Source organism: Salvelinus sp. IW2-2015, unplaced genomic scaffold, assembly GCF_002910315.2.
Source record: "Salvelinus sp. IW2-2015 unplaced genomic scaffold, ASM291031v2 Un_scaffold3414, whole genome shotgun sequence".
NCBI classification, from domain to species: Eukaryota; Metazoa; Chordata; class Actinopteri; order Salmoniformes; family Salmonidae; genus Salvelinus; species Salvelinus sp. IW2-2015.
Window position 1 is genome coordinate 46082 of NW_019944694.1, and position 17988 is coordinate 64069.

A 17988-nucleotide genomic window follows, 5' to 3' on the forward strand; every position below is an offset into this window, starting at 1 on the left:
AGGCATGAAATATGTGTCAATTATTCTATTGTTAGTGTACCTGGTTGTGTAACACTATCTAGTATCTGCCCTGCCTGCTAGAAGCCACCTACAGTGCACTTTTCTATACAAACAGAACAGTATTATAACTCACGAGAAACAGCACGTGCATACAAATTCCCTACACCTACATTAGTCGTGTTTTTTCAGATTCACCTTTCCATTGGATATCATTAGTATTTCACTTTGACCCTCATCAACTTATAAACGGTAACTAACAGCTTTCATTTCCTCCTCCTAGATTATCCTTCCTTCCCAACCGAAGCCACATTGAACAGCAGAAAGATTTTATCCAATGAGGTAGGATCTCAGGACTCCATGGGTGGACTATAGCCCAGAGAGATAATGGTGCTTGTCTCACACAAGTTGAACAAGTGAAATACAGTAGGTATTAATGGGGACGTATGGTCACGACATTGAGATTCTGAGCTGAAGGACTTGAGAGGACTGCAGTCTGATTATTGAATTAGCAGATCAAGGTTTATGGAATTTGATGCAAAAAAAAGGACTGTCCAGTCAAGCACCCCCCCTCCCAAGTGAAGACTCAGACAATGAAGATACAGGAAGCGATCAAAAGCCAGTGTGCCTGTGGAATGACATTCCAAGAGTCCCTATGAAGTTAAAAGCTATTGTCCATGTAATCAGTTGGCCAAGCAGTTTTGTGGACTGGGGTCTCTCCCATTCCTGCTAGTGACCTGTGTGTTAAGGACAATTATGTTTAAATATGTCAATCAACTTCATTACATTATCTTTTGACAAATATTCCATGTATATATGTATAGGTATATATGTTTTGCATTGTTGGGGTGTACCAAATGTAATGTGCTTCTGAATGTCTAAACAAATTCTTTCCCACTGGATCAGGGTATTATTCAAACTCATTGCGGTCTGTTTAATCTAGCCTTTCATTTGTAATCATGCAGCCTAGACAACGTGATGGGCTTCAATGGAGACAGTTGAATAGCAAACAGCTTTAATTGTGTAATACTGTGTTGCCTTGAAAGCATTTAGACGTTCTTGACCATCATGCCATTGTTTGAGTGAGGCAAGTATACAGCCAAAARCCTCTTCTCCCTGTTCATAAATGACTAACTTGATTATCCATGACAATTAATTGGTTTCTACAATCCCACTCGTCGGTCAACGGTAAAGGAGTGTTTTGACTCAAGGTCAATGAAACAATCCAGGATTGATGGAGCAGAAGAGGAATATCATTCATTCACGTTTACAGGGTCTGGATCAATCTCAGGACTTTGGCTCTAAATCAACATTCCCTATCATGAATAAAGCCAACCTCTCCCGTGCCATCATTTCATGTGTATTAAGCTATACTGTAGATAAAAGTTCAAACACCACCGTGTAGCTCTGTTGATAGAGCATGCTGCTTGCAACACCAAGGTTGTGGAGTTCAAATCCCACGCGGGACCAGTATGAAAATGCATGCACTACTGTAAGTAAAAGACAGGTGTCATATTTATTAATAGGTATACAAGAAACAGTAAAACTCACATGTTGACATAAGGACAAAGACAAAACACATTGCCAAGATAGTGTGCGTGCAGAAGAAACAAATAAGAAGTAGCTTTACAAGAAAGCAATATATATATATATATAAAAAAAAAAAAAGAGTAGCATGTAGATCTGCTGGAAGGTCTGTATCAAAACAGGATGCTTCCTCTGGTGTTACCTGGTCATTCATTAAAAAGTAAAACATTTAAAATTAATATTAAAGTACTGCATGTCTAACATCTAAGGGGCTCTACCTTWWAAAAAAAAGTATCAAACTCGTGCAATACCTGCCCCGGACAGCAGAATATTAATCACTGGTAAACATGGCTTTATGACAGTTTCATCCACACCTTTACTATTACAATACGTTGCAAGTTCTACTAAGAGTCCCTTTTGACCAATCCACTTCCATGCAGGTTGTATAAAATAAGTATTACTATACATAAAGGCAGAATTTGTTAGATTTCGAACAGCAACACCAATTGACGCAACTAATTTGAGCTAAGACATCAAAGACTTGTCCGTTGAAGCTTGCGTTACCTGAAATGCTCACTGACCATTACAAAACACTGGCCGTATAGCCAGGTGAAGAGTGCCAAGTGGACAGAACACAACCTCTGAGGAGTGAACTGTGCACGCACCTCTTAAAATGTGGGGTCCTTTGCTGTGGAATTGAAAACTGCGTCACTTGTCTTTTTGGACAGCGCACTCTGGAGGGAATGAAAGACATATTTCAGTAACTGATATCATAACCTCCCCCCCAAAAAAGCACTGTTGGAGTAGAAAGTGAGGAAAAACTTAGGTCAACATTTAACTTAGTGGATTCGGAAAGTATTCAGACCCCTTGACTTTTTCCACGTTACGTTACAGCCTTATTCCAAAATCTATTTTAAAAAAAAGTTCCAACGCATCAATCTACACACAATACCCCATAATGACAAAGAAAACAGGTTTCAATATTTGTGCAATTCTACAACAAAAATACAGAAATATCACATTTATAGAAGTATTCAGACTCTTTAGTCAGTACTTTGTTGAAGCACCTTTGGCAGCAATTACAGCCTRGAGTCTTCTTGGGTATGACGCTACAAGCTTGGCACACCTGTATTTGGGCAGTTTCTCCCATTCTTCTCTGTCAGGTTGGATGGGGAGTGTCGCTGCACAGCTATTTTCAGGTGTCTCCAGAGATGGTTGATTGGGTTCAAGTCCGGGCTCTGGCTGGGCCACTCAAGGACATTCAGAGACTTTACATTTAGCAGACGCTCTGATCCATAGCGACTTACAAGAGCAATTAGGATTGAGTGCCTTGCTCAAGGGCACGTCGACAAATTTCACCTAGTCAGCTCAGGGATTTGAACCAGCAACTTCTCGATTACTGGCCCAGCCTAGACTTTGAGACTTGCCCCGAAGCCCCGATCCGGTCTCGGAGCTTTACGGACAATTCCTTTAATCTCATGGCTTGGTTTTTGCTCTGACATGCACTGCCAACTGTGGGACCTTATTCAGACCGGTGTTTTTCCAAATCAATTGCATTTACCACAGGTGGACAATTTTAGAATAAGGCTGTAACGAATAAAAATGTGGGAAAAAAGTAAAGGGATCTGAATACTTTCTGAATGCACTGTAAATTCATTATTGAAGTACACAGTGACACAGTCTTAAGGATGGTCTTACAGTGAAGTCCGAGTATAGTTTAAAAGGCTGGTCTAASAATATATAAATTGCAGGAAATTTGCTTTAAAACTAATATTTTCTCTCCACCCCATGACAAAATGTGTAGAATTGCAGGACATGTGATTTATAAAAGAGCAAAATGTATCTGCAGACAAGAGGGTTGTAGAGTTTAGTTAAAAAAGTTAGTCTTACAGTGAAGTCAGAGTATAGTTTAAAAGGCACAACTAACAATATATGATGATCTATGAGAATGTATGAATTGCTTTTGTTTTGTAAAGTGCCATGTTTATTGAATTTATGTAATTGGTTGACTATAGAGCTGAGAGAAAAATCCTACACAAATATTTGTAAAAAAATTATTAACAGCTGGTCTTGAAGTCAGAGTATAGTTTAAAAGTCTGGTCTCACAGTGAAGTCAGAGTAGCTGATGTCAACAGGTTGTTTCCTCTCTGTACTGTTGCACTCAAGCAGGGGCGTTCTCTGACTGCTGCTGCTCTCCAGGGGCCTCATTTTCTGCACAGCCAATGAGTGGACACAAACAAACACGGCAGAGTCAACAAACTGAACATGCAGCACACCTTCTCTGCTTACCTATCGAATCCACCTGAAGTATTATACACTGCTCAAAAAAATAAAGGGAACACTAAAATAACACATCCTAGATCTGAATGAATGAAATATTCTTATTAAATACTTTTTTCTTTACATAGTTGAATGTGCTGACAACAAAATCACACAAAAATTATTAATGGAAATCAAATGTATCAACCCATGGAGGTCTGGATTTGGAGTCACACTCAAAATTAAAGTGGAAAACCACACTACAGGCTGATCCAACTTTGATGTAATGTCCTTAAAACAAGTCAAAATGAGGCTCAGTAGTGTGTGTGGCRTCCACGTGCCTGTATGACCTCCCTACAACGCCTGGGCATGCTCCTGATGAGGTGGCGGATGGTCTCCTGAGGGATCTCCTCCCAGACCTGGACTAAAGCATCCGCCAACTCCTGGCCAGTCTGTGGTGTGGCGTTGGTGGATGGAGCGAGACATGATGTCCCAGATGTGCTCAATTGGATTCAGGTCTGGGGAACGGTCCATAGCATCAATGCCTTCCTCTTGCAGGAACTGCTGACACACATGAGGTCTAGCATTGTCTTGCATTAGGAGGAACCCAGGGCCAACCGCACCAGCATATGGTCTCACAAGGGGTCTGAGGATCTCATCTCGGTACCTAATGGCAGTCAGGCTACCTCTGGCGAGCACATGGAGGGCTGTGCGGCCCCCCCAGAGAAATGCCACCCCACACCATGACTGACCTACCGCCAAACCGGTCATGCTGGGGGATGTTGCAGGCAGCAGAACGTTCTCCACGGCGTCTCCAGACTCTGTCACGTCTGTCACGTGCTCAGTGTGAACCTGCTTTCATCTGTTTAGAGCACAGGGCGCCAGTGGCGAATTTGCCAATCTTGCTGTTCTCTGGCAAATGCCAAACGTCCTGCACGGTGTTGGGCTGTAAGCACAATCCCCACCTGTGGACATCGGGCCCTCATGGAGTCTGTTTCTGACCGTCTGAGCAGACACATGCACATTTGTGGCCTGCTGGAGGTCATTTTGCAGGGCTCTGGCAGTGCTCCACCTGCTCCTCCTCGCACAAAGGCGGAGGTAGCGGTCCTGCTGCTGGGTTGTTGCCCTCCTACGGCCTCCTCCACGTCTCCTGGTGTACTGGCCTGTCTCCTGGTAGCGCCTCCATGCTCTGGACACTACGCTGACAGACACAGCAAACCTTCTTGCCACAGCTCGCATTGATGTGCCATCCTGGATGAGCTGCACTACCTGAGCCACTTGTGTGGGTTGTAGACTCCGTCTCATGCTACCACTAGAGTGAAAGCACCGCCAGCATTCAAAAGTGACCAAAACATCAGCCAGGAAGCATAGGAACTGAGAAGTGGTCTGTGGTCACCACCTGCAGAACCACTCCTTTATTGGGGGTGTCTTGCTAATTGCCTATAATTTCCACCTGTTGTCTATTCCATTTGCACAACAGCATGTGAAATTTATTGTCAATCAGTGTTGCTTCCTAAGTGGACAGTTTGATTTCACAGAAGTGTGATTGACTTGGAGTTACATTGTGTTGTTTAAGTGTTCCCTTAATTTTTTTGAGCAGTGTATTTCTACATCTCTTTAATAGAAWTAATAACTTGGAAAGAGATTAGATTCTAAAGACAAGTTTTGATTTCGCTGTCAATACTGTGTCTTTCACAAGCTAGGTAGACTGGAAAGTGGCTTACTGCTCGAATAGGCAAAACTCTATAACAGCAATCACCTAGTGGTTGTCTTAATAGTCATCGCGCTATATAAATGGAAGATGTTCACTATCCAAGTTGGATATAAGTGTGCATGCACAAGAACCAATGATGGTCCACAGTTTGGAGTGAATGCTGGGTGTGTACCTGCATCTGAACCTGGGAGAGAGGAGGCTTGCTGCTGGGCACACGTATGAAGGTGCTGGATGACCGCACCCTGGTAAGCTGGCTAGGAGTCTTCTGAAAGGGCTATGTGGGTCAAGGTCATGTAAGACTAGTGACACATTTCTTAAATGTTCCACCTATGTAAGGTACTTAATGAGAGATTCTTACATTACGCAATTATATCAAAATAAGTGTTACCACAATAATAAAGTGTCGAGTTGGTTTCGGAGGCCAGTGAACTAGTCTCATAAGGACCACTGTAAGTGCTAGTTACTGTACCTTCTACAGCTACATATCTGGATTTTTTTTTTTTTTTACAAAATCGCAATATTATGTTTGTGCTAGTCAGCTGTCCCTGTACCAAAACTACAGTATTTTTCCTTCGTAGCTTGTCCGGACCCTGGCAATTCCCAGCCCTAGTACCTTTCTGATCTTGTTGGGGGTGGGGCCGTTTATCCCTCCATGGGCCCTCTTAGTGGGAGTTTTGAATGGAGTCGTCATCTCCCCCTTCTTTGATGTCTGCAACTTKAACACAGAGACAAACAAAGCCTCAGTCACAGACCAGTCAGTAACAAACAATCAGTTCCCCAGAATGGTCATATCCCCATTTCTCAGCATTGCCATTCGGCAGTTACACATGTTGACCACAATACTCTGTAGAAGTCTATTTTAATCTAAGTTCAACACAGCAAGTTTTAGAATTGTTCTTTTGCACATGGGAACAGAGATATGGCTTTACGATAGTTTGTGATGAAAAACAGTCACCTTGTAAGAGAGATTTACACAGGTATCAAAACATTATGCCAGAGTAAGTCTAGACGAAACACAGCCCTTCATTTAAGTGTTTTTCAAATCCCCTATGGGAAAAATGCATGGTGGAAAAACAATTGGAACCAATTCCCTGTTTGACTGCTAGGGTTTATGGGGATTATGACTCATACTGTGGTAATCTATGGGTGAGAATTAGGAGGGGCTGGACTTACGGCGGCACGTTCACTTTTCTCCTTGTCCCTCTGCTGCTTGTACTCCTCCCATTGGCTGGAGATGTAGGTCATGACTCTCCGGCCCTGAACCAGGAAGGCAGAACCCTGGTCCTTCTCCCAGGCTTCAACCCCCTTCTTCAGCTCTTCCTCCAACTGGTCACATCACATAACAGGGAGAAACAACGTCACTTTTCCTTTGTAAAAAGCCTTTACACACACCTCTCACTGGCATTTACAGTGCATTTGGAAAGTATTCAGACCCCTTGACCTTTTCCTTATTTTATTTACGCTACAGCTGTATTCTAAAATGGATTAAATAGTTTTTTCCCCTCATAAAATCTACACACAATACCCCATAATTAGGGATGCACGATATATCGGTGAACATATCGGAATCGGACAATATTAGCTAAAAATGCCACCATCGGTATCGGCTGATGTCTAGTTTAACGCTGATGAGCAAAACCGATGTCCAAGCTGACGTGCATACCTATATAACGTAGGTAAATGCCGTAATCATGCCACGTAAAATCTGGCGCTACACGTGCAACACAGCATTCACAACCTAGCCCACAATGTCTGAGGTGTGGCTCGAGCAGTCAACAAGTCGAACAGTCATTTGAAAGAGTAAGAAAACTTTAGCGAGACAAATCAAAAGGCAAAATCCAAGATTATGGAATTCATTGCCCTTGATAATCAACCGTTTTCTGTCGTGAGTGATATTGGCTTTCGCCAACTGGTCGAGCACCGGTACACACTACCAAGTGCGCTATTTTTCAGATGTTGCCCTATCGGAGTTACACAGTAATAGTGTCACTGCTATTAACGTCAAGACATACATACTATGGAATGCCGTTTGGGTCTTTGCATGTCAAAAAAGATACAGTAGCACTGTCAAAGCTGTACAAAAGTCTGCAAACTAGCAAACACCGGCCACGAACGATGTGTTTACAACGCCATTGTGGAGAGGTTGGAGTCTGTTTGATTGAGTGTGTGGACAGGTGTCTTTTATACAGGTAACGAGTTCAAACAGGTGCAGTTAATACAGGTAATGAGTGGAGAACAGGAGGGCTTCTTAAAGGAAAACTAACAGGTCTGTGAGAGCCAGAATTCTTACTGGTTGGTAGGTGATCAAATACTTATGTCATGCAATAAAATGCAAATTCATTACTAAAAAATCATACAATGTGATTTTCTGGATTTTTGTTTTAGATTCCGTCTCTCACAGTTGAAGTGTACATATGATAAAAATTACAGACCTCTACATGCTTTGTAAGTAGGATAACCTGCAAAATCGGCAGTGTATCAAATACTTGTTCTCCCCACTGTATGTACAATTGTGCGCAGCCCTATGGGACTCCCAATCACGGCCAGATGTGATACAGCCTGGATTCAAAACAGGGACTGTAGTGACGCCTCCTGCAATGAGATGCCGTGCCTTAGACCGCTGCGTCCATGTGTGTGTGTTAACTACTTAACTGTGCTAGAATGCTTTAAAAGGCCGCTAAAATTTTAAATATCGATATCGTGTTTTTTTAGCAAGGAAAATATCGGATATCGCTATCGGCCAAAAATGTCATATCGTTGCATCACCACCCATAATGACAAAACATTATTTGCAAATGTCTTAAATACAAAACTGAAATTGCACATTTACATAAGTATACAGACCCTTTAATCAGTACTTTGTTGAAGCACCTTTGGCAGCGATTACAGCCTCGAGTCTTCTTGGATATGACACTACAAGCTTGGCACACCTGTATTTGGGGAGTTTCTCCCATTCTTCTCTGCAGATCCTCTCAGGCTCTGTCAGGTTGGATGGGGAGTGTTGCTGCACAGTTTTTTTTCAGGTCTCTCCAGAGATGTTTGATCGGGTTCAAGTCCGGGCTCTGGCTGGGCCGCTCAAGGACATTCAGAGACTTGTTCCGAAGCCACTCGCTCATTGCCTTGGCTGTGTGCTTAGGGTCATTGTCCTGTTGGAAGGTAAACCTTCACCCCAGACTGAGGTCCTGAGTGCTCTGGAGCAGGTTTTCATCAAGGATCTCTCCGTACTTCGCTCCGTTCATCTTTCCCTTGATCCTGACTAGTCCCCCAGTCACTGCCGCTGAAAAACATCCCCACAGCATGATGCTGCCACCACCATGCTTCACCATAGGGATGGTGCCAGGCTTCCTCCAGACGCGACGCTTGGCATACTGGCCAAAAAGTTCAATCTTGGTTTCATCAGAACAGAGAATCTGGTTTCTCATGGTCTGAGAGTCCTATAGGTGCCTTTTGGCAAACTCCAAGCGGGCTGTCATATGCTTTTTACTGAGGAGTGGCATCCGTCTGGCCACTCTACCATAAAGGCCTGATTAGTGGGGTGCTGCAGAGATAGTTGTCCTTCTGGAAGATTTTCCCACCGCCTGAGGAACTCAGGAGATGTGTCAGCGTGAGAATCGGGTTCTTGGTCTCCCAGACCAAGGCCCTTCTCCACCGATTGCTCAGTTTGGCCGGGCGGCCAGCTCTAGGAAGAGTCTTGGTGGTTCCAAACTTCTTCCATTTAAGAATGATGGAATTTCTAAATGCACTGTATACGTCATTGGCATTTTACACCAGACTACAACTTCAAGGACACCACCATATAAGCAGCATATGAGAATGACCTTGAACCGATCTTTGGATGCTCCAGTGAGCGGTTGTGAATAGAAGCTGTGGTGATTTAACGCTGGACTGCAAAGTGCCTTAATTTAGCAGGAGTTTGTTTGATTACCATCATCAACCATGTCTGTCACTTTTCATAAACATATTTTATATGTAAAAATGTAAAGACTATAATTTCTACAACTTACAGATTTTAAGCAGGTAATTGTCAGAGATGAATGAAAGGTATTTGCCTTTCCTTCAGACTGTAAAGCCAACCGCCATACAAATTTATAGAAGGACATGACTTAAATCAAATGAAGTCTTACCTTTGGCAGCATCTTTTGAACTTTGACCTTCTCTTTGGCCTCTTTAAGAAGGGCTCCTCCTCTGTTGGAGAAACGGTTTGGATCATTGGCCTTTTTCTGCAAAGGGAAGTTTCAGTAATAGATTATACATTTTCTTGTCAAATTATATAGAATAACAAAATTAGCAACACACTGAACTTGTATCAGAAAATGAGCAGATTGTTGTCTAGTATCTACGGTCGATTTTTTGTTGTTGATGCAGCAAATCTAAAACAGATCACATTAGGGCTGACCCCATTTAGTCAACTGGTTGATAGGCTATTGGTTGACCATCAACCAGTCAACTACATGGGGTCAGCCCTAATGTAATCTGTTTAGGATTTGCTGGAAACAAAAACAAAATATTCAGTGTATTCGGGAAAGTATTCAGACCCCCCTTTCTACAGCTTCTTACGTTATAGCCTTAATCTAAAATGTATTAAATAATTTCTCTTCAATCTACACACAATATCAAAGCAAAAAAAAAWYWTTTTTGTTGAAATGTTTGCAAATMTATTAAAAATGCAAAACTGAAAGTACTGTTGAAGCAGCTTTGGCAGCAATTACAGCCTTAAGTCTTCTTTATGACGCTACAAGCTTGGGACACCTGTATTTGGGGAGTTTCTCCTCTGCAGATCCTCTCCAACTCTATCAGGTTGGATTGGGAGCGTCGCAAAAGTTATTTTCAGGTCTCTCCAGAGATGTTCGATCGGGTTCAAGTCTGGAGGTAGCCAGCTATAAGTAGAGTCTTGGTGGTTCCAAACTTCTTCCATTTAAGAATGACGGAGGCCACTGTATTCTTGGGGACCTTCAATGCTGCAGAAATGTTTTGCCACCCTTCCCACAGATCGGTGCCTCCACACAATCCTGTCTCAGAGCTCTATGGACAATTCCTTCGACCTCATGGCTTGGTTTTCCCCCTGTCAGGTGTTATATAGACAGGTGTTTGTCGAGTATCATAAAGCATCTGAATACTTAGGTAAATAAGGCATCTTTTTTTATTTGTAATACATTTGCCCAAAATTTTAACAACCTGTTTTTGCTTTGTCATTTTGGGGTATTGTGTGGATTGATGAGGAAAAATTATTATTTAATCAATTTTAGAATAAGACTGCAATGCAAAACAAATGTGGAAAAGGAGAAGGGGTCTGAATACTTTCCGAATGCACTGTGTGTGTGTGTGTACATAAAACCATTCAAAAGTTTGGGGTCACTTAGAAATGTCCTTGTTTTCCATGAAAACATACATGTAATGAGTTGCAAAATGAATAAGAAATATAGTCAAGACATTGACAAGGCTATAAATAATGATTTTTAATTTAAATAACAATAGTCTCCTACAAACTTTGCTTTCATCAAAGAATCCTCCATTTGCAGCAATTACAGCCTTGCAGACCTTTGGCATTCTAGTTGTCAATTTGTTGAGGTAATCTGAAGAGATTTCACCCCATGCTTCCTGAAGCACCTCCTACAAGTTGGATTGGCTTGATGGGCACTTCTTATGTACCCGGTCAAGCTGCTTCCACAACAACAAAATAGGGTTGAGATCCGGTGACAATGCTGTCCACTCCATTATAGACAGAATACCAGCTGACTGCTTCTTCCCTAAATAGTTATTGTAACGTTTGGAGCTGTGCTTTGAATCATTGTCCTGTAGGAGGAGGAAATTGGCTCCAATTAAGCACTGTCCACTGAGTATGGCATGGCATTGCAAAATGGAGTGACAGCCTTCCTTCTTCAAGATCCCTTTAACCTTGTACAAATCTCCCACTTTACCACCACCAAAGCACCCCCAGACCATCACATTGCCTCCACCATGCTTGACAGATGGCGTCAAGCACTCCTCCAGCATCTTTTCTGCATCTGACGAATGTTCTTCTTTGTGATCCGAACACCTAAAACTTAGATTAGTCTGTCCATAACACTTTTTACCCCCAATCTTCCTCTGTCCCGTGTCTGTTCTTTTGCCCATCTTAACCTTTTTATTGGCCAGTCTGAGATATGGCTTTTTCTTTGCAACTCTGCCTAGAAGGCCAGCATCCCGGAGTCACCTCTTCACTGTTGACGTTGAGACTGGTGTTTTGCAAGTACTATTTAATGAAGCTGCCCGTGAGGACTTGTGAGGTGTCTGTTTCTCAAACTAGACACTAACATACTTGCCTTATTGCTCAGTTGTGCACCGGGGCCTACCACTCCTCTTTCTATTCTGGTTAGAGCCAGTTTACGCTGTTCTGTGAAGGGAGTAGTACACAGCGSTATACGAGATCTTCAGTTTCTTGGCAATTTCTCGCATGGAATAGCCTTCATTTCTCAGAACAAGAATAGACTGACGAGTTTCAGAAGAAGGCACTTTGTTTCTGGCCATTTTGAGCCTGTAATCAAACCCACAAATGCTGATGCTCCAGATACTCAACTAGTTTAAATCAATACAACAGTTTTCAGCTGTGCTAACATAAATGCTAAATGGTTTTCTAATGATCAATTAGCCATTTTAAAATGATAAACTTCAATTAGCTAACACAACGTGCCATTGGAACACAGGAGTGACGGTTGCTGATAATGGGCCTCCGTACGCCTATGTAGATATTCCATTAAAAAAATATATTAAAAAAATGCAGTTTCCAACTACAATAGTCATTTACATCATTAACCATGTCTACACTGTATTTCGGATCAATTTGATGTTATTTTAATGGGCATTTTCTTTCAAAAACAAGAACATTTCTAAGTGACCCCAAACTTTTGAACGGTAGTGTATATATCATTTTTGTACAAAAAAATAAATAAAATACATATGGTACACGAGACACCGTCTGATTCACGCCAGTCTCAGTGGACTAGTCCATTGCGGTAGTATCACCAGTAGTACATTTAGCATTCTAATCTACAACATTTGTTTAATTTCTATTAATGCAATCAATATATTATTATTACTGTCTTTTACCTTTCTCATTGTCGGAGTGGACACGTTGTTTAAGGACCACACAATCTAGGCTACGCTTATGAGGAACAAGTTTTGMTTTAGTTCATACCACTAACGAGTTGTCAATTTATTAATTGTCTTTTGTTTGTAGCTCTCCTATCAATGTTAACTGAGGACGGACACCGGATTATGCAGAGAAATAGGCCTAGGCTACCTGGCCTGCGTGCAAATGTAGGCCTATAAAACGTGCCCATTTGGGGATCTGATAGTATTTCTGATTGTCTTAACTCACCACCACTGTGGAACTTGTTATTGTTTGTTGGTTTGGCAATGCCACTGTCAGCCAGAGAAATATGCTGAGAAGGATTATCCCCACAGCAAGCAAGGTACTTGGAGTCAAAAAGACAGGCCTGGATGAGATCTTTAAGGTCAGGGCCCTCCGCAAGGCTCACAAAATCATTTTAGACCCAAGCCACCCCCTGTACCCGGACTTTGAACTACTCCCCTCTGGGCACAGGTATAGGGCACCCCTCAGCAGGAAAAACAGAACCAGACAATCATTTGTGCCAGGTGATATCCCTCCTAAATAGCTCGGGCTAATGTTCCTATAGACTCAGTAAGGCCAGCAGGCTAGTCTTTAAAAAACATTTTTTTTATTGGTATGTAACTGTTATGAAAGTTGTATTGTCAATTTTGTTTAGTATTTAAACGCCACTTTAAAACATGTAAATGACACTGCAACAACATTTCCCCATGGGGACAATAAAGTCAGTAAGAACTTCTAGGTCATTTTTTCTTCAACTCAAACAGCAAGTAAACAAAGTTTGTTTTTACATCCATTGAGAAAGACAATAGCTCCTCAACTTAGCCTATTTGAAAATTTTTCCAGCTCTTTCAATAACCACTTGTGCTGTGATCCGGTGGAAACGTTGTAAAATAGGTCTACCTGATTACTTCTCATCCCTTGCGCAAATTGTCTACAACTGTGCGTCCACAGCCGTGTCTGTCTGGAGCTAATTGGTGTGGGAAACTGAGGGCCCACAATATTTTATTCAATATTGCAAGTTTGCTAGCGRGAGCTTCAGGCCGGACCAAGTTGATACAATGTTCCTTGCAGACAAACCATGCATAGCCAATGTTATTTATAGGATATTTATTTTTAGTCAAGATATTTTCTATCMGCAGGCTTCTACATTTTARTTGTTAGCTTTATGTAGGCTATTTTATGTCTACAGGCTATTACCAGCAACTTCAGGAGCTTAACTGCAGAAAGCCAGCAGCAAGGGGAGGAGGGTAGGCTATCGCTATCTCTGGCTCCCTCGAGTCATTTGTGTCTTAATTATTTCATCACTGTGCTTAAAACATAAGACAAGCTCATTAGCCTACATATAGGCTAGTTGATTTCTATATAGGGAAAAATACACCTTTTTAAATTTAAACCAATCGATTGGTCGAAAGAAGTCAAGATCTTTTGTTGTTGCGGACAGTCCTAGATGACATGCACCAAGTAGTGCACAATTTTACAAAATGTTGCAATTTCATTCACAAACATAGCTTGACCGCAAATACCAGCAGTACCTCAAAGTCCTGAAAGAGGGCCCAGTACTTCTCCCATCTCTGCAGGGCCTCCAGTAAGGGCTTTACCTGGTCGTAATATTTCTTCACCTTCAATAGCGCAGCATCATGCAGCGCCAACAACTCCTCTGTGAAGTTATCTAGGGAAAAACAGATTGGTTCGATCAGTATGTATGTGTATTTTGTCTGTGAGAGTGAGATTTCATAGTGTTGTTCTACTCACTGTCACAGAAGTGGGCATTGAAGGGTTCCCTCTGCTCAGGGCCCAGGTTGCACTTGTCCCAGAAGGTCACTAGTTCCTGTCTGACCTTTTCAATCACATCCTCCAGCTTGGTCTTCTGCAGGTCTGTCAGACGGTCCACCTCCCCCTGCCACTGGACCGGACAACATGTTCAGGTTAAGTATGAAGAAAAAGGAAAACAACGCTCAGAAACAGTGATACGAGGAGGTACTATAAGAAACACGTTTTCCCTCAGTGGTCCCCAATGAACATTACCCGGGTAAGGACTGTCGTCTCAACACTGTGGGGTACTAGCACCATCTCTGTTCTGTTCCCTTGTTAGCTAAGTCCGGGGCAACATTGTAGTCATAGTGTAAGGTTTACTGTTTTGAACAGTGGTGTGTGGTATGCATGTGAAGCGTTGTCCAACACAGTGGTGAAGGAGGAGAGAGTTCCAACCTGTGTGATTTGGTCAGAGAGGGTACCCTGCACACTCTCTTGGAACACATTGCAGTCTTGCTCCAGCGCATCCAGACGATTCCACAGGCACATGGATTGTTCTTTCAGCTCAGCTAGAGTATTTGTCAGTGATTCCTTCTTGACCTCCATCTACACAAAAGGACACAAATACTATTGGCCCAGACCTAGAGGTCACATCAGATACAATAAAAGACTACAATATAATATTTAAGTAATCATTAGTAGAGCGGCTAGATTATTTTCAGTACCTGGGAGAGCAGCAGTTTGAGGGCTTTGATATTTTCATGAGTGAGCAGGAATATATCCTCGTCGTGGCCCACAGACTCTTTCTCCAGGCTAGTCTCTGGTTCATGACCCATCTCCTCCATCAGCTTCCTGATGTCCTCACGCAGACCTGAGAACACCTTTGCACGACTCTTCTACAGGATGGAGTGACAAGAGTTTAGATTTTTTTCTCCAAAATACGAGTAATGAGCAGTTATGACAAATGTACAGTTTTGAATAATAATGTTGCTTTTTAAAGACAATAGGAAGTTCAACATGACATTCACACTAAACCCAAATCTTCAACATGGCCTGCAGCCATTACAGTACCTTTTCCTCGCTGAGGGTCTGGATGTGCTCCCGGAGCTCCTGTAGCTGCGTGCGAGATGGCATGCTGCCAGTGGGGATGTAATAGGGGGTGACYRACAGCTCCACACACAGTTCCTTATCCTCCTGCTGCAGTCCGTGTAGCTCCTTCAAACGCTCCACCTTCTCCTTGGTCAGAACCTCCACACGCAGACGCAGGTTCTTCTCAATCTGGAGGACTGTCAGGCCCTCCTCCATCTGACAGGTGGACAAGTTGGAGACCAGGAGGTTAGTACAAAGGAAGGGAAGGAGTCAAGGAAAGGAAGCAGCAAACAATGTTGTTGAGGTTGATTATAAAAAGCCTTAAAGTACCACTTACTTTGTTTGGATCCATTGACATTTCCAGGCACAAGGTATCCAGCTGTTTTTGAAAAGTGATGATATTGGCCCGGATGCGGTGCTTCAAGGCTTCCTCCTCAGTGATCATGTCATTCAAAAGGCCCTTAGGAAAATAGTGTCATAGAGTTGGTTAATTAACTACTTGACGAGGATTCAGTAACATGCAGTTCATCTGAATATACTGTTTTCTAAAGCCTCACCTCAATGTGTTTCTTCACCGTCTCCATTCGCTCCACCCTCTGTTCCTCCATAATGCCTATGCTGTCCCAGATGCCCACCAGCCTGGCCATGGCATGGTTTATACCCGTCACTAGCGAGAAAGCCAGGGCTTCACTGCAGAGATGAGTGACAAGACAATCACATTTGGTAACTTATGCTGGCTAGGTAGCCAGCAAACATATAACTAGTTATTTTGAACACTTTGTTCACTGCCAGARTWGCTCTGGTCCAAGCGCATGCGTTGGATCTGCACTACAACGGATGGACCATAATAACTAGTTTGGCGGTTCAGGCAGAGAAAGGTTCGTCAGCAAACATTACTCTAGCAACYTCTTTACTTTGGCGAGTAGCAGAAGTATGTAAAAGCCTGTCAATATTAAGGTGGAAATCCATCTAGGGGTGAATGTAAAAATAACACCCCGGACCAGCGCTAACACACAGTTGGCTATGATACCCTTAGTATCAAAGTTTAGCGTTAGTCCTCTGTTAGCTAGCTACCAGCGGTTTGAACATTTCCCCTATTTAAGTCATTTAGCAGACGCTCTTATCCAGAGCGATTGCCCCTATCTCGGGCAATGCTGCAATGTCATTAGCTATTTCTATTGCGAAAGCAACTTCTAATTGTAATCAACCAAACATTGATGCAGCTAACTTTAACTAGCTAAGTTAACTGGTACGACCAAAGATTTTGTATAACTGTGGTGCTAACTGTCTGTACTAACGTTAGCATGCTTTAGCAAGCCAAGTCAACTTGAACTTACCTCCTCCGACTTGACATAGTTTCCCCTGACAACAATAAAGGAAAAATAAGTAGCTGTTGAAGAATATCAATTATTTATACAAAAAGACGTAGATGGCTGGCTAGTTTCATTTGTCACTACAGCGGTGCGAAAGCAGTACCCTTTCAGCTGCTTGTGCCAAAAAATTCAAAAAATATGTCCTTGTTCAAGAAGCGCTGTAATAGGCTATTCACTCACCAATGGCACTCCCATTTTCTCACTTTGGTCAGGAGGCTCTCTGCCGCCATCAAGTGGACAGTAGACTACATTGCATTTTCACTTCAGTACTACAGAAAGTAAGTCAAAATACTTTTATAAAATTACGCCACACGCCATATCAATGTTATTTGTTGGTAGAGGTTGCTGATTCGATGGATACACATTAGTCTATGCATTCAATCATGTTGAATAAAGAGTCAGGAAAGCTCACATTGTAATCAATGTCTGTAGTGCTCTGGAGTGATGTTTGAACCTGCAATATGAAAAGTCAGCATAATTCATGCCAATGATCAAAGTAAACGATTATTTCTGTCAAACTGACACAGCAAATTGTGAAATGACTAAACGGTAGTAAGCCTGTAATGGCTGAGCACAGAGGAATTGTTCCAATGCTGCATTCTGTTATGTTGCCAGTTAATCATTGACACCCGCTGTCAAGTGAATTGGCAACTGAAAAGGACTAACATTCAATATAACTTCATAGTCTCAAAATCATTAGTAATTTAAATTACACATAGCTAGTATTGTAGTAGTTTATTAAACAATGAATTTACTTATACTTTATACAATACCGTTGTTTCTATTGATAACTAAGATGCACAGTATATAAAAAACATTCAACCACCAACAACTGTACAAAGTAATATAAAATACGATTTTAAGAATAATTTGATAAGATACCAAACTTTAAAAGTTCATCTGAAACATCAACTTCTATTGTAAATCTTTAGATACCAGCGCCTTGTTGGGATAGAAACTGGAGTTTGTGTGTTACAAAATAACTGGTGAAGTCACCATCAACATATTATGGTGAATCTGTCCTGGTCAAACTCAAAAGGAAACATAAAATAGATTGATTCTCCCTTGATTAGTAATTGGATGGTCAATCATAAATCCCCTATAAAACATCCAGTGGATAGCATTATCACTGACACATTCATCACTGTACAAAAGCTTGCTAGTTT

General features: G+C 42.0%; 2 protein-coding genes across 6 annotated transcripts in view; one reads left to right on the forward strand and one right to left on the reverse strand.

The window, feature by feature from the left end:
• The window catches only part of LOC112075813 (5-hydroxytryptamine receptor 4-like), a 46826-nt gene extending 44884 nt beyond the window's left edge, over positions 1–1942 (forward strand). The window contains exon 5 of the mRNA XM_024142749.2: positions 281–1942. Coding sequence (XP_023998517.1) covers positions 281–338 — 58 coding nt within the window. The 3' untranslated portion in view covers positions 339–1942. The remainder of the gene's footprint in view (positions 1–280) is intronic.
• Positions 1489–16981, reverse strand: LOC112075812 (protein regulator of cytokinesis 1). 5 transcript variants are annotated; one of them, XM_024142745.2, is made up of 15 exons: positions 16787–16981; positions 16007–16139; positions 15787–15909; positions 15432–15665; positions 15086–15256; positions 14817–14966; positions 14361–14511; positions 14141–14277; positions 9622–9717; positions 6671–6823; positions 6111–6212; positions 5670–5771; positions 3631–3735; positions 2190–2258; positions 1489–1726 (listed from the first exon to the last, which is right to left on the reverse strand). In XM_024142745.2, exons 1-14 carry the CDS (start codon positions 16801–16803, stop codon positions 2193–2195), a joined length of 1740 nt encoding a protein of 579 aa, XP_023998513.1. In that variant the 5' UTR covers positions 16804–16981; the 3' UTR covers positions 1489–1726; positions 2190–2192. The 5 variants fall into 5 exon arrangements, with proteins under 5 accessions (XP_023998513.1, XP_023998515.1, XP_023998514.1 ...); XM_024142747.2 differs by having other exon boundaries at positions 1489–2258; positions 5670–5759; XM_024142746.2 differs by having other exon boundaries at positions 1489–2258; positions 5670–5762.
• Positions 16982–17988: the final 1007 nt, after the last annotated feature.